The 17,498-nt window shown below is 36.1% G+C and overlaps 1 protein-coding gene across 1 annotated transcript in view; it reads right to left on the bottom strand.

Moving 5' to 3' along the window:
- Positions 1–17,498, bottom strand: part of LOC306845402 (kinesin-like protein KIF1A) — a 102,789-nt gene that overhangs the window by 41,523 nt on the left and 43,768 nt on the right. The window contains exons 8-18 of the mRNA XM_079378179.1: positions 5,869–5,942; positions 5,608–5,787; positions 5,212–5,280; positions 4,824–5,002; positions 2,961–3,072; positions 2,666–2,743; positions 2,303–2,368; positions 2,182–2,199; positions 1,638–1,716; positions 1,476–1,554; positions 949–1,091 (exon numbers count right to left, since the gene is read on the bottom strand). Coding sequence (XP_079234305.1) covers positions 949–1,091; positions 1,476–1,554; positions 1,638–1,716; positions 2,182–2,199; positions 2,303–2,368; positions 2,666–2,743; positions 2,961–3,072; positions 4,824–5,002; positions 5,212–5,280; positions 5,608–5,787; positions 5,869–5,942 — 1,077 coding nt within the window. The remainder of the gene's footprint in view (positions 1–948; positions 1,092–1,475; positions 1,555–1,637; positions 1,717–2,181; positions 2,200–2,302; positions 2,369–2,665; positions 2,744–2,960; positions 3,073–4,823; positions 5,003–5,211; positions 5,281–5,607; positions 5,788–5,868; positions 5,943–17,498) is intronic.

Genomic DNA, 17,498 nt, shown 5'->3' with positions numbered 1-17,498 from the left:
AAAGGCTAAGAGCTAAGACGAAATTCTGAGTCTAATTTAGACTTTTGAAAGTCACTTGACACTGAATAGTACCAAACCCAGAGGGCTGGACTCCAGATCGTCTGTTCGAAGGCATTTCCCCGCTGGGATCACCATCGAGAGACGATAGGATGAGAAAAGAAACGAGTGATTAGAAGAAATAGAGAAATAGAGTTAGGAGTGCACAGGGAAGAGTTGAGGACCCAGTGAATCAATGAGTTGTTTAAAGAGCGTACATTTTAATGTGCATGTGTATGTGGTAATTAACAATACAATTTATAAAATTTTAACCATCAATGATTATATATGCAGCTCTATTCCATCTCTAATAGAGACATAAGAGCTCTGTTCCAAAACCTTGCCAACCTTACTGTACATAGGCAGCTGCCTTATAAGGCAGCATTGACTGTAATGGAATATCAAAAGAGACCAATTTTGAATACTTTATGTTGACAGCAAGTTCATGCGGTGCACAAACTGATTCAAACTGATGTTTGAGTTTGATGTTAGCATGTTGCTAAGCTAATAGTTTGATACTCTACAAATACAATACATAACATCCACAAATATTAGGTAAAATAAACAATTGTAACACTGAATTCCTTTCATTGATACTTTTAGTACTGAATTAACTGTAACTAACATATATTTAATCAACTTTTCTATTTTTCATCCACCATTTTGGATACATTTTTTCACATTGTTTCACCTCCATAGGCACACCAACATGTTTTCTTAAAATACGGCCAAAATGAGCTTAGAAGGCAGCCTAGTTTAGTTGCCTACTTCTCTCTAGGCAGCTTACTAGGATTTGGAACAGAGCAATAAAACATACGTACTAATGCATGTCTACTAAAACAAAAGTGGTTACAAACTGTCTGATGAAATACTTAAATAAAGGCAGAGCAGATAAAAAGCAAACGCTCTTACTCTCGATGATGTCACCCAGGCCCTGGGCACAGAGGAGGTCCTTTAGGCGGGACACCTCTTCTTTCAGCTCACGCACCAGACGGTTATTAGGATCTTCATTGATCACAGCATTACAACGGATCTGCTTAGCCCTGTCTGCATACCTGAATCACACACAAAGTGGATTTAATATGGTAAAGAAGAAAAAACAAATGGTAATATATGTAAAAAAAAATATGCTTTTATAATACTGCTTTCTTATGGCTATTGTAGTAGATATATACACATAGTATAATGAAAAAATAAGATTTTAGACAGACACACACACACACACAGAGATAGGTGCCCAATTACTCTGCTCAGCAGTATTACTGCACACCAGCATCTTTGAAGGGCGTTTCAAGTGGGAGGCAGGTGTGTGGAGAAGGAATAGGAACATTCTCATTATGTAATAAACTGCTGTACCCCTCAGCTCATTAACTAGCTCATTACCAACCTCAGACAGAGAGAAAAAATGTTACAACTGGTGTTTTACTGAGGCAGAATACCTGAGAGTGCTGAGGGTTTCATCATAGTTGATGTCAGCAGGACTGAGAGCCGCCACCATTGCGGTGCGAGAGTTCCCACCTGCAAAGGTCAAAGGTCAAGTGCTTCAAGAGAGAGACTACATTAAAATCCCGTTTCATGTGACAGAACACCGTGATACATACCAAGGTTCTCTCTCAGTAGCCAGGTCAGTACAGAATCCCTGTAAGGAATAAAATTCTCTACTTTCTTCTTCTTTTTGTTCTGTGAGAAACAAATAATAATAAAAAAATTATATTATATATATATTGTATATATTATATTATATTATAGTTCAAACATTTGGGGTCAGCTTTTTTTTTTAAATAACTCGCTTATGTTCAACAAGGCTACATTTATTTGATCTAAAATACAGTAAAATATTATAATTGCAATTGTAAATACAAGAATTTTGTATTTATTTATTTTTGTGAAAAATGTGATACATTTTTTCTTGGATTCTTTGATAACTAGTAAATTAATAATAAAAAAATTAATAATAAAAATATATCAATTAAAAATGAAAAGTTGCGAATAAAGAGCAGATAGATAGATAGATAGATAGATAGATAGATAGATAGATAGATAGATAGATAGATAGATAGATAGATAGATAGATAGATAGATAGATAGATAGATAGATAGATAGATAGATAGATAGATAGATAATGTTGTTTCATGTTGTTATACCTTGTTTGAGCCAGAATCCTGCGAAAATAAGCGATTGCAGATCATTAAATTGATACTTTTTATGCAGAAAACAATAAATCATCAAACATCCTCAAGGCTCAGAGCAAAACAAAATACTTACCACCTCAGCCAGAGCTGAAATTACTTTTCCCAGGGTAGTAAGTGATTTATTGATGTTTGCTCCTTCCTGGGATAGAAAGAGTAAGTAGAAAATTGAATTACAATTCCAAACTCAAAAAACTATTGATGATAGAATGAAGTGGGGTACTGTCAAAATGCCAGTACGCGCTCTGTGCACTAATAGCAGGAAGTACAGGAAGTATGTAGAGAGAATTAGAACATATAGAAAAGACAAAAGAAACAGAGGGGATACAATGATGTGGACGACCACAGAGATTCTAAAGGAGATAAATAGAGGGCATGAAAGGACAATAGACAAATGGGGATAGGAAGTGAATATATACAGTATATATATATTAGTCACCTTGAGCCGTGTGCCTTTGGCTCCAGTGGAATCTGCTCTTTCACTGCCGGCTAAATCCACCAGACTGATTTTGCTGACCTGCCAGAGAAGTTCAGGACAGGTCAATAATGAACATGTTGAGAAATGGACAGGCCCTTATCACCTTTCACATTACACATAAAAAAAACTCTCAATGTCAAAAGTCATCCAATACAGCCCTGTGTAAGGGTGAGAGACAAGTGGCCTAACTTTAGGCTCTAAACGGAGCTGTTTTTTGTGACTGACAGGGTCTGTAATATGCAACAGCAGCACATACCTTTTCTGAAGTGTTGTCTGTTTCCGAGTCATGACGCTTCTGGGTGAAGATGATGTTGAAGACAGCGTGTGAACGGCTGCTGGTTTCATTCATGTTAGTGGCCGCTACTGTCCTGGATAACAGAATTTCACCATTCAGAAACTTCATTAATATTGACTGCTTACCATGTGAGGAAGTGCTGTGTTTTTAGATTTTTCTCTCAAGTCTCTTTAAATCATAATATCATAGCATTTTCACTAACTTCTGCCTCTGTGATTCATCTGATCTTGAACTGAAATTTAATAACCAACAAAATGTTTCCCTGATGTATTTAGATCCAATCTTTAATCCAATCTTTAATGCGCCTTATGCCACTTTATCTATTTCTTTATTTTTTTTCTACTATGTCCTTACTTGTATAGCTATAGAGTTGTATGTACATATGTTTAAACTGTATTATCTGTATTTGAATGTGTTTAATGTTAACTGTTTACACCAAGGGTCTAAGGGTAACGCAATTTCAATTCTCTGTATGTATGTGCTGTACATGTGGAAGAATTGACAATAAAGCAGACTTGACTTGACATACAGTACTATTCAAACGTTTGAAGGCAGTATGTTTTTTTTTCTTAGGAAATTAATAGCCTACTTTCAGTAAAAATGTATTAAATTTATCAAAAGTGATAGTAAAGATGTTTACATTGTTACATTGGTATTTTAAATAAATTTAATAAATTCTATATTCTTCAAATAATGCTGAAAACTCCACAAAAATATTAAGTAGAAGCCATTGATAATAAGAAATGTTACTTTGTTACTTGATGTTCAGAAATGGGCAGCAAATCAGAATATTAGAATGATTTCTAATATGAATCGTGATACTGGCAGCTATTGAAAATTCAATTTCTCAAATTACTTTTTAAAATATATTACAATAGAAAAGATTTATTTTAAATACAATAATATTGTTATTTTATTTTTGATCTTGGTGTCTTCACATTCATCAAATGCAGCTAAAATTAAAAAACCTCCTAAATATTTATTCCATTAATGAGCTCCTGTATGTTTTGTCAAACATGAACTTACAGTACATAACAGGCTAAATGTATAGCGTAGGAGGAAAGTATAGTGTATAGGCAGTGGTGCAGCTCAACACCTTTAGATTAGAGAACTGTTGACTGATGCTAAGCTGAGGAAACAGGAGGAATGCACTAATATAATGCCTCATGGAATTAAATGTTCCATTTGTTTCCATGATGATAAGCCTGAACAATAAGTAAATATTTGTTTTCCTCTCAATGTGGCCATGAAGACCTTGAAAAAACAAATGTTACCAGGACCACTGGTCTGTGCAGCAAAAGGCTATTATTGGTTATTTCTAGAAGCCAGAATAGAATAGATTGCTTTCATATTGTGCCAGAATTTCTGTAATTACAAAATAGCAGCTTTGAGATTCTAGATTGTGCTGATCATGTCCTCAGACTCAAAAATGATTTGTTTCTATGACAACGCTCAAAATCCCCAAAACTCCATGTATGGCTTTGTTTTAGAAGACAGCAAATAATGTAATGACTACATTAATTCACCTCTATATGTTCTTCAAATTTTTGTGGAAATTGTGATACATTTTTACAGGATTCTTTGATGAATAGAAAGTTAAAAAATAACTGTGCTATTTAAAAACAATCAAAAAATGTTAATGTCTATACTGTCACTTTTAATTAGTTGAATGTGTCTTGGATTTATAAAATACTAATGTCTTTTAAAAAAATCTTTCTGACCCAAATTTTTGTACAGTAATGTACATGAATAGTTTTTCCTTGTTGAAAAATCATAATTACAGCAATACAGACATGGCATGAACACTCCATTACAATAGAATACCTAGCCTTATTCCCTGAGTCCATCAGGTCTTGAATGTCATTATATGATGTGACGGCGAGTTTGGACAGATCCTCTACATACGGGCCCAGTAATGGGTGCTCTCGCACACGCAGATTTCCTTTGTTTTTTGGGTTCAGAAGATCTCGTACCCTTTCACAGTAAATCTCCATATAACTGACCTGAAATTATGAAAATAATAGACTGTTAAAGGCAAAAAAAAAACAATCTACTTGAGGATTAAAACTAAAAATTATATACAACATTTACATTAAAAAATGTTAATGATTTTTTTTACTATAGGTATTTTATCGTTAGCTGTGATAACAGGGAGCATCAAACACACCCGATATATAAAGGAACTATATTTAAAAAAACAAAAAAGTCTTACCTCCACAGAATAGGACATGTTGTTATCAGCATTGTTGCCATTAATCTTGGTAAAAAGGTCTTCACACAGCTAATGTTTAGTATTGAAGGGAGAAGAGGAAATAGATAGACACAATAAAGAGAGATTAGTAAGCGAATACTTATTTTCTTACTGTGTGTACCATCTTAATGTTTGACTTGTCATTCAATTTTGTTTGAATTGATCTTGTTCACACTGCTTCTGAATACATTATCATTTTCCTGTTTATACAGCAATGCCAATATGACAGGAGAGGCAATATGTGCTTTAGATACACAAAAAGGGCAATTTAGCAGCTGAAAATTGGTTTATAAGTACTTAAATTGATATTTAGAAATGTTTATTCTTCATATTTGCTTATTTATGCTTCTATTTTACCAGTGGAATGATCCCCTGCTGGTCCTTTTCCTGTTTGCCCATCATGGTATAAGATTTACCGGCCCCAGTCTGGCCGTATGCAAAAATACAGACGTTGTAGCCCTCGAAGGCATGAAGTAACATTTCCTCTCCAATGTCTCTGAACACCTGCTGCTGGGAGGCATAGTTGATATCTTCTGGCTGTGGATCAATATAGACAAATATATACTGTATGATCTTTAACCATTTAAGAGTATTACTTCTATCATGTTACAGACTTACCGAGGTATGTGACCAGTAGGAGTAATCAAAATTGAAGCTTTTGGTTTCTTTGGGTGCTTTGGGGTTAATGATGGCTGAAAGACAAGGAAAAGAAGGGCAGAGAATGAGTAAGGTTAATAAAACATGTTCGAGATCCTGAGTGGACATCTAATACTCTGTTGTCAGCCACTAAATGGCCGCCACACAGTCAATAAGTGCTGAGTCACTGTAGTTTGTCTAAACGGGTCCATGCAGATATGCTCTAAAACCCTGCTGCTCTCACCAGCGGTAAATGAAAGTCAACAGAGAGAGGCAGGAATCATACCACACAGTAATTATGTTCATTTGAATATGATAATGGTTGTAAATGAAAATGAATGTCACAGGAAGGTTTGAGTCATCGGAACTTACATCAAAGTAAATGCTATTTATGTGCATAAAATGAGCTAGTATAACAGTATGAAACAGAAATGTCGATTGACTGTTTTTACAATACAATACACAATATAGTTCAAAAGTTTGGATCAGTTAGATATTTTGTATATTTTTCATTTATGTCAAAAACGTTTCAGTAATTTTGAATTTTGAAAATTTTGATATTTCAGCAGCCATTTCTGCAGTCTTTAGTGTCACAAGATTCTTTCAAAATGATTCAAATATGCTGATTTAATGCTCAAGAATGCTCAAGAAACAGTTCTTATTTATATTATTATCAATGTTGAAAACTGCTTAATATCTTCTTTTTTTTTGATTAACAGAAAGTTCAATGGAAAATGTTTGTAACATTATAAATGCTTTTACTGTCACTTTTGAACAATGTAATGTGTCTTTGTCAGGTGTGGGTGAAGGGATAGAGCGAGGACTCAATTGCTGGAGGAAAATAGGGCTTTATTAATTATAAAATAAAATAAACAAACAAAAACTACCCCATAGGGGAAAACACACTGGCAAGGCAGGACAAGGCAAGGCAAGGCAGGGCAAGACAGGGCAAGACAGGACAGGACAGGACAGGACTTCACTTCACAAGGGTAAAGTCGACAACGAACCGGCACAGGACTGCAAACACAAGGAGATTATAAGGGGAGCAAATGAGGAGGGTAATGAGGTAACAGGTGGGGCAAATTAACCAATAATCAGGAAACAAGGTGGGTGGGGTCAAGACAATTGACGAGAGCACATGGCACATAGAACTAAACAAGACCAAACAAAATAAAAGACCAAACAAAATAAAAACACAAGCACATGGCCAGCAAAACAAATCACTAGCCATGTGCAAAACAGGACACGAACACGCAGCTAATGAGAAGACTCATAAGCCGCGTTCACAAAAAACAAACATGAAAGCATGCAGCCAGTGAAAAAACACCAGCTGCGTGCAACACGGAGCAAAACAAAACGAGAAAAAGCATGCGGCCGAAACCGAACCGCGTGCCGAACAAAACACACACACAGAGGAGCGCACGAGCGAACTCGAAATCGCACGCTCCCCAGCAAGAACAAACCTGGAGCGTGAGTGTCTGAACCCCGACACGAAACCAGAACAGAGTCTGAACAAGACAGGAGTGCCGGGATCTGAACACCACACCCCAACATGAAACAGAGCACGCAGACAAGAGATTGCGCAGCTCAAGCACACTCGAAGCCGCGCGCTCACCAGAAAACAAGACAAGAAGGGAGTGTCAGGGCTCCGTCACAAAACCATGAATAAACTAGACCGAAGTGACATAACCCTGACAGTCTTTGTATGATATATACAAAGACTGGGTTCGAATTCGTAGACCCGGGTTCGTAGACCCGGGTTCGAATCCACTGTGAGACACCAATGTGTCCCTGAGCAAGACACTTAACCCCTAGTTGCTCCAGAGGCGTGCAACCTCTGACATATATAGCAATTGTAAGTCGCTTTGGATAAAAGCGTCAGCTAAATGAAGAAATGTAAATGTATATACAGCATAAGTATAAAATAAAAAAAATAAAAAAACTACTGACTCCAATCTTGTGCATGGTCATGTATGCTGTATACAGTAATATGTAATTCAAACCTAAATTTAACCTGAACATTTTTGTTTTAGGATTAAAACAATTTAAAACATGCTAAAATGTTATGATGCAAAATTAATAAGATTTATTAAAGGTTCTGAACTATTTCTAGCTCACTAATAAAATAAGCAAATGCATCACATTGGTTACGTGAATTTAAAAAGGTCAGATGTTCTTGCTTCCACTGAAGCACAATATGCTCTGTGGAACATCTCAAATCATGATCATCAGGTCTTACACAAACTTATGCAGCTCAAGTGCTGATGACGTTAGGAAAAATGGGGATATAATACTAAGAAATTCTAAACTAAATTTTAGCAACTTGCTGCATATGGATTGCCTGTGAAAAGTTTTCTGCTCAAGAGAATGTGAGAGATCAAGAGGAACTGCAAAGAAGAGCTAGAAAGAATTACACCCAGTGTCAACAACCTGAGGTCAGTTTTCAGAGCCTACCGTGTTACCCAGTCATAAATGTCCTTCACAAGCTCATATTTCATACAATCCTTGAGTGAGATACACGTAAACATTTAGTTTACTGTCCATCATGGAGGACTCAAGAATGAGACTCAAATCAGGCTCTAAACAATTTAATCAATAATTCATAATACAGTAGAAATTAATAAAATAAAGGTGGAGATGCGGATGGTGGATGCATAGAGGAAGTACTGTCACAGGAGCGACCCTTTAAATATTTAAATACTTTCTTGTGATTGACAGAATTAAATGACTCGCTCCTCCTGAACCTTCCTTTAGAAGCCTATTTACCAACAGAGAGGTTTCTTGGCACCACACTCCATAAAAAGTATAAGCAGCACACATTATGTAATTAACACATAAAATAATACTCTGCACTTGAGAAAACTAGAACCATCCCACTAAAAATCTGTATAAAATGAATGCACAGCCATTATATAAGAGAAATGCATTGCCAAAAATGCCCTCGCAGGGGAAACCATTTAAATGGACTTAAAAAGGATAACTGCACAATTTTCATCTACTTTGGCAGCAAAAAAAACAGTCACTGAAATCATGTACCTGCATTTAAACGGTCTCACTTCCTGATGCTTATTAGTAGCTCAGAACATCATTATTCCGTCAGTCGTACTCACAGCAAGCCCACACGCCACCACAGACGCTACAGTCAGGAGTCTGACAGGCAGCATGAGCTCTGACAGAACATACTGTCTCTGCTCTGAAATACATCTCAGCTGCCATGTGGTGGGATGTGCAAGACCAAAAGGCAAAACCGCATAAAGATAGCCCTTTAAGTAAACTCTATTAAATATTCTTAATCAACCATGAAGCAAAAAGCCACAATAACCATGAAAAGGACATTTGAAGAACACATTTTCAGTACATGCTTGAGCAACCATTACTGGACTGAAAAATTTGATTTAGTCAAGCGGTCATGAGGAAAGCTTTTCTGAACACACAAACACACACACACACACACACAAAGTGGTATTTTTATATGTATACATAACTAACACAAACAGACAACAAACAAGCAATAAGATAAATGCGATGATTAAGATTCCTTCAACAAACACAATATGTTCTGACCTCAAAAAAGGGCGATTCAAGAATGACCAGAGAGTCAATAGGCGGAAAAGGATTTTCTGCACTAAGCAAACACTTATCTTGGTTCTCCAGGGACAGTTGGTCAATGAACAGAATGCATTTGATTACACACTGTAGTTCATTGATCTATGCGTTTCATTTCATACACAATGCAATATGATCTAAACAGGGAACATTGTCTAAAGTGATCATAAGCTCAAAATCCTACACTAGTGAAAAATACTGTAATATGTATATACATATTTGTGTGTGTGCGTGTGTGTCATTGCTGCATCAACTGCTAATTTAGCCTTATTAATAATCCCATAAATGAGCTCTTAGTCTGTCAAATGATTGGTTCACCCAAAAAATTACAATTGTCATTTACTCACCCTCATGTTGTTACAAATTAAAACACACACTCAGACAAAACACTGACTTAATGATCCATTCTCAGCAGTTAACAGCTAAATGAAGAGCAAGATTATCTGTGAATGACTTGATTTTGAAACCAACTTCATTAAAACAATTGGATTTATTGTCTCAAAAAGCCAAGGTTGCAGAATGCTAGAAGCTGCCAAACGATTAATTGTGTCCAAAATAAAAGTTTGTGCTTATATACAGTAATATATGTGTGTGTGCTGTATATATTTATTATGTATATATAAATATACACACATATACATATTACATGTATATATCTAAGAAAAATATATTTATATATAAAATATTTATTTTTATATAATGTAAATCATAGAAATATAAATACATACATATTTTTAAAAATATATTCATGTATGTGTGTGTATTTATACATACATAATAAATATATACAGTACACACAAATATATTATGTAAACGCAAACTTTTATTTTGGATGTGATTAATTGCAATTGACACCCCTACAGAATGCCATTTCGTTCTTTAATACTATTTTAGGACTATTTCAATTCTAAAAAAAATGTGATTTGAGCACTTTATAATTTTCATACTTTCTCTTAGTGCCAATCGCCCACTCTCACAAGAAATCGCTTCTGAACTTCATAGATGCAGCACCACAGCCTCAGAGTTCAGATACAACATAAAATATATTTATGACTCTCTCTTTCTCTCTTTCACATACTCACAGACACACACACACACACACACACACACAGAGCTGCCAAGCAACAGAAGGACATGTCATTGCATAATCCCTCCTGTAAATCCCTGTTCTACTTTTCGTCTATATCATTTAAGCAAAGCTTGAAAAAGCCTGAATAATATAAATGTATCTGCTAACTAAAGCACATATAGTACAACTGACCCCCCAAAAATATTAAATGCAATTAATGTACTAATAAAACAAATGTCCTCTAAAAACAGCCTAAAATATCCCAATTATTTTGTTTTCCCATTTATCTCTCATATAGCTCCAGTTTGAACCATCAAAACACATTTGAGCATGTGAATCAGAATGTCACATACATTAAGCAACATCCTGCGGCCATGTTATACAACACAGGAAACCCATTCTAAAATGACCAACCACATTTAAAGAGTTGGAGTGAAATACTTCATTCACTTGTGTCCCTAAAAGGGACAGACCCTTTTACCCAGTCTATACATCTGTTTAACTGTCTCTAAGGCAGGTCAGTTCTGGCTGTACATCAGAGTATATGAGTTATAATAATAGCACTGCATAGCCCAGGGGACATCATGCGTCATCGGTATAGGAGCACTGTTACATCTACTCTTGTTGCAAGTTGCAAAATTGTGTTTGTATGTGTATGTGTGCCAAACAGTCAGCTGTCTGAAGAAGGAATGCTTTAAGAGAATAAAATGTTTCTCTGCAGCTGTTACATTTAAAAACAAATTAGTGTAATTAATAATGAATAACTTTTACCTCAATAGATGTCAAGTTAAAATAAGTTAACTTATCAGAAATACCTTTTTCTATATTTAATTTTTACTATAGAAATATATTATATTTTTAAAAGGTTTAATAGGTTTAGTACGCATGACAATTCCTAAATTATTTTATTTTATGTTATTTTATGTTATATTTATTACTTTGTATTTTTGGTGGTTGCAGTTTTTTTAATAAAGACTCTTTTTTCAATATCAGATGTGGACTATGAAATGAACCATGCACAACCATTTTTAATTTAATTTAATTTATTTATTTGAGTTGAAAGGAGTAGGCATTTATGCAGTTTTTAATCAAATAAAAATGTAATCATATGTATGCGTGTTTGTGCGTGTCTCTGAAACACACACACACACACACACCAATTCCTAATGCTTTAGTTTGTTTTCTTGTTTTATTGTAGTGCAAAGTGTTCAACATTCAACATTAAGCCAAGTAAATGGCATTTATGCAACAGTAACTATAGTAGCGCTGATTGTAAGTGTTCTGTTGCTAGGAGCCAAGCAGGTCACATTCTGGAAACTGTGATGGGTTTGGAGGCCACTAACCAATCAAACCAATCAGTGCTAATGATGCTAACCTTGAGATGCCACTGATTGAATTATTCATAGCAGTCAGGGTGTCTGATTTCATGCTCCTGATCTGTTATATTCCAGCATGAAGTAGGTTGTTAAAACACTTTTAATATATGAAGTGGTCAGTCGTCAATAATGGTCTTGTGCTGTGAATAGCTTCTTTCCTCTCATCCTCTCTCCTTTCCTCTGCTCTCAATAATGACAATGATTCACATCCACCCTTCTCAGCAACGGTTACATCAGCATCATGACTGAAGCAGTAAATGCACAAACCTAATAAGGAGGAGGATTTTAATCACTTTTAATGCCCGGAGGAGGACGTGGCGACTGCTGACGTTTGTGTGAGTGCTGGGAGATGGAGATTTTGGGCTTTTGGGTTTTAAGTTTCATTGAGTATGAATATGTGTAACAGTATGTAACCAGTGTGTACATCTATTAAAGGTCAAACAAAAGGTTGTGGTGAATGGTGACCTTATAATAAAAAACCCTTCTCCATTAAAGCAATATTTTTTTATTAGAGGGAGTCGAATATTTGTAATTTTCCATTATAGCCAGATGACAACTCTACATTTTTCCATTACAGCCTGATGATCATGCATCAGACTTAAACTGATCAGACTAATCTTAATGAAAACTGCCAAGGAAGGTGAAGACTACCAAAGTGCATTAAAATACCTTCATGTGAGGTATGGTCTGGTATCTACCACATTGTTGTTGCACATCTTTTTCTAGAGGAAATCGGTAGTCCTTGATCAATTAGAGTGACATGCTTACTGATTGTGCTTGTTTTGTTGATCATAAGTTATGTCTCTTTGGCCACGTACACACTGTAAGTTTCAGGAGTGACAACCGTATTTAAATGCGGGATTGAGTCCCGTAAATTATCGTTGCATGTGTGTACGGAACAGCACTCACTCCCGCATTTGTAACCATAGCAACATTTTGTCGTCTTGCGGGAGTGCATAAAAATTTAGCCGTTTGTTATGTGTCATTTTTTAACTAAAGACTGTTTTTGTCCATCGATTTTAATTAAACTACCGCTGATAGACGTGCTACGTTGTGTTTATGCTCTGGAGACTGCTTTAGAGAGCGCTGTCTTGAAGTGTTGCCATGTCCTCATATTTACAAGCACTTTTAGACATGTTGTTTGGTCTTATCTCATAAAGATTTATGGAGTTAAAGGTGGGGTATGTAATTTTTCAAAAACGAGTCGGGGGCGGGTACCAAAACAAACTTGCAATCAGCAGTAAGGGGCGTCTACTCATGATGTGGAGGGGAGAGCGTTTAGTGAACAGCCGAGCCGAGCAACTGAAAGATAGAGATGGCTGATAAAAAACAAAAGAGGTAAACGTCTGCGGAACGATAAGGCAAAAAGTAGGACCCGTGTAAATATCGGATCAGCTTGCGAGCGCTGGAGAGAATTCAAGGAGTGGAAGGACTGCGATCGGACACCAAGGTTGCTTTAGTTCTTCTCGATAGGTGAGTAACACCGTGTCTACACCGGACGCTGTGCGCTGCAACAGCTAAAGTCTGCCTACACTGGATGCGATAAAGCAACCGTTGGAAAATCATTTGAAAGTTGTGTCAGCACGTCATAAATAGAACGCGGCAGCAGTTTTCTGATTTGTCGCGCCGCGCTGCATCCAGTATAGACAGCATCACTGATTATAATGACTTCTATTGTAATTTTTCACGACGCTCACATTCGGTGTAGACATGGTGTAACATTGGTTTTGTACTGACACTTTACCGCAGGGCTCATGAGTGTAGCTAGCCCCGTGTTAAAATGTGCTAAGTTAAGACTTCTTTCACTGTTATTTTCTTGAATCTCACATACAGACGAAGACACATTTCTGATGCACATTCAAATACGTAAATTTCTGTAAACGCGGCTGTCACTACCTATATTTTTTGTGAGTTAATGCAGTTGTCACTCCCGTATTTTAGTGAATTATGTGTGTACAGAACGCAGTCGAGGAGTAAAAGGTGAACTGACAACCAAATTTAACTGCAGTGTGTTCGTGGCCTTTTTGTAGGGAAAAAAACTGTAGATTTTGATTCATTATTGTGACATGCTCATGGTTGTTTTGCTTTGCTTTGTTTTGTCTTGCTTTGTGTTTTGTTTTGCTTTTTGTTTTGGTGTGCTTTTGTTTGGTTTGCTTTGTTGATTGTGAAATAATTCTCTCGCTGTAAGAAAAAAAAAGTTAATTCCTTGACTGATTTGTGTGAAAAGCAATACATTGCTGCGATAAATCTTAGCCTCTGATGGAGATCTGGCAGTGTTGTAAATTGTGCCGTTCAGCTGCTTCTTTGTGCTGTCAACAGGACGATTGGGACCAATATCTTGTCTGGAATGTGCAAAAGATCACTGATGTTACACAGTGTACCATGCATTTTACCCAAGATCCCACTAGGAAGAAATCACAAGTAACATCCATAAAGGACCATAAAAATAGCACAGCTTCAGCTTAATCAAAGTTCTGGATTCTGTTAAAGACTGAAGACTCCCTTTCCATGCACACCAGTCTCAATCAATAAAATGCAGGGAATTCTGGGAGTGATGTGATCAGTGGAGCATCATTTAGCGCTTTGATCAACAATGCAAACTCATTCTCTTAAACTCTAAGCTTAAGTCTCTCCATTTCCATAATCACACGGTTTCTTCAAATGGATAATTTGGTATCGCTTCTAAATGGACATATACCACATGCATAATTACCACAGTATCACTGAGAACATCACACAGAATTTACAGCAGCACCGAAATCCCATGTCAGTGAATCCTTTTTGCTGTTAAAACCATTAGACAGAATATTACATTAGTTTTCTCGCAGGGACCAGAGCTAAAATCTTCTGTGGCTTAGTAATGACACAATTTCCAACGAGAAGGAAACTCTTTTATAAGAACTTAAAGGCCTGTGTGAGTAGCCCAATGGTGCCTCGGTGATAGCAGGGTGGCTTAAACCAGTCCGAGCTGTCAATCACTCAGCTTTCCACCGTTCTACGGCTTTGTGGGAACTCGGCTATTGACCCATCTCAAGCTGGCAGCGGTGACAAAGCAGCCGGCGTGGAGCACAAAAGACACTCTCTAGGCTCAGACTCCCACTAACAACCAGTTATTTACACCCTCAGATTGAGACTGGGACTGGCCTCTCTCCAAATTACTGCTGACTAGAAAGGCTCTTTCATGACATCATCAACCCTCTTGCCATACACCAGGGCTACTTTTCAAAGGACAGCAATCTACAAAACAATTCAGAAAGATGTGTTTGCATGTGTTTATGCATATTAACACATTTTTAGCTTCTGCAAGTCTAGTAAAGTGCCCAACAGAATGCATTCACAAAGACATAACGCCACATAAACAATAAAAGAAGGTCAACATGTTAAGTAATTGGATGTTTCTCACATTAGATTTTGAATAAATCTCTACCATCACGCCACTCCACTGGGCCTTTATATGGAATGCTTAAGCAGCCTGGCAATTGTGTTGAGGGCTTTGAAAGGATGTCTTTGAGTGGAATAGACACAGGCAAACCACACAGGAAGTCTATGCAGGTAATCTTAAATGCTATGCTGTAGGATGGTTTACAGCATTGCTGTGCTGAGACAATATGTCACAAAGGTGGTCAGGTTAGAGGCTCAGATGATGGGGAACAGATAAAACAGCTGTTATTATTTAGAATCCAATTAAAAATAAGGATTTGAAAGGTATTTATAAAAAAAAAACTAGTACACACCATGGAGAAAAAAATACTTGAAGCAGATACTAAAGAATAACCTTCACTTATAAGAGAGTTAATGGATATAATATCATCTGGCAGACTGGAATGTACTCATTAAATATATAAAAATTTCAAGATCTTTTCTTATGAAATATTAATTAAAGTTGTTTTAATTAGGCACTGCCAGCTGTGCATTTGAATGTACCTCAAATGTTCAACTTCAACTGCAATGTGTCAAGAAGATGTGTTAATGTCTGCAAGTACGCCAGAATTAATTTGTAAATGGTTAGAGTAATGTTGAATATTTTTATGACAGGGTGAGAAGTGAACATTGTCATATGCAAAAAAATGTCATTAGCATTCACAGATGTATGTTTACACACATATTTGTATGTTTGAATATGTGCTGATTGGGAAAGGTAACATGTGCTTAACATGTGGGTTTGGCAGTGCCCTTGTTACTTACTATAGTAATATAGGAATGACAATAAATGTAGCATTATTTCAAGAAACTAACCCTAAACCCAACCCTAACCTAAGCATGCAAATTAATATTATTCAGTATTTAATTATATAATGACACTATATCAAGGACATTCTCGCTCTCTATATATGTGTGTGTCAGTGTGTGTGTGCCTACATTATAAAAATGTTATTGTCAAATAACATTGACAATGTTGGTTACAATATTCTATTATATAGATATTTTCCATTACTGTGTGAATTAATGGCAGATGTGATTTTAAACATATTGTTAGAGCAGTGACATTCATCTCTAACTATTGCACAATCCATTTACAATGACAGTAAGTGTTTCCACTGCTTTTGATGGTTCATTTCTCTATTGTTCAAGGTTCACAGTTTTCACCTGTTAAAACAAAAGAACTGAGTGTATTAGGCTTTTATCCTCACTGTTATCAGTCTAGAACAATGTCATATTTACAATATGCACCACTAGCTCGGTGCACTTACAACAAAAATATCTTCTGCAACATGGCTTACAGATTCGCGAGTCCCAATGAATCTCCTTCGTAAAAACCTTGACCTAACCTGCACAGCAATACCGGGGTGTAATGTTACATGTGCTATAATCAGGACCCTTTTGCACTTTGTTTTTACAAATAGACAAAGTTATAAGAAATGGCACACTGCTTTTGCTACATTCTGCACTGCATTCTAGTTTCTAACTCAATATTTCATGTAAATATTAACACTATCAAAAACTTCCTCAGGTACAAAGATGATGGTGGACACATTGTTTTTCTCAAGCAACACAAGGTGGAAGGGAGGAAGCTAAATTAGGCCAAACTCTAAATATTTCACAAGCTCTCATCCATTATTGACCAATGGCTTCGTCCAGCCAGGCAGATTAGAAATCAAATCTCTCTCCAGTCCAACCATCAGTTCCCTCCATTCTTCGAACACATTCACATGCTTAGAACCAAGAAATCTTCTGCTGCATGATGACATTATTGAAAAATTGCATAATGTAAAAGTGGCATTTACAAAGAAGTACTTCAATATCCCAATTCCAATTTAAAATAATATTCATAATATGTTTAACCCATCTATAACATTCTAGGTGGCGACCAGAGCAAGTTGAATCGCTTTTTTTTCTTACAATTTTTCTACAGTTAATTTAAAAAAAATTTAATAAATTTTTTTCAAAAGTTCATTAAAACACTCACTAACCATTTGACGAAATCCAGTACATGTTTTCAAGCTATATAGGGTGTATCAACCTTACACTATAATCTAAATATATAAAAATCTAAAATATTTATTTTAAATTGTAATACTACTCCTGCATTTTTGATCAAATAAATGCACCCTTGCCGAACA

The sequence above is a fragment of the Barbus barbus genome (genome assembly GCF_936440315.1).
Source record: "Barbus barbus genome assembly, chromosome: 25".
NCBI lineage: Eukaryota > Metazoa > Chordata > Actinopteri > Cypriniformes > Cyprinidae > Barbus > Barbus barbus.
This window is presented reverse-complemented; position numbering and strand designations above follow the sequence as displayed.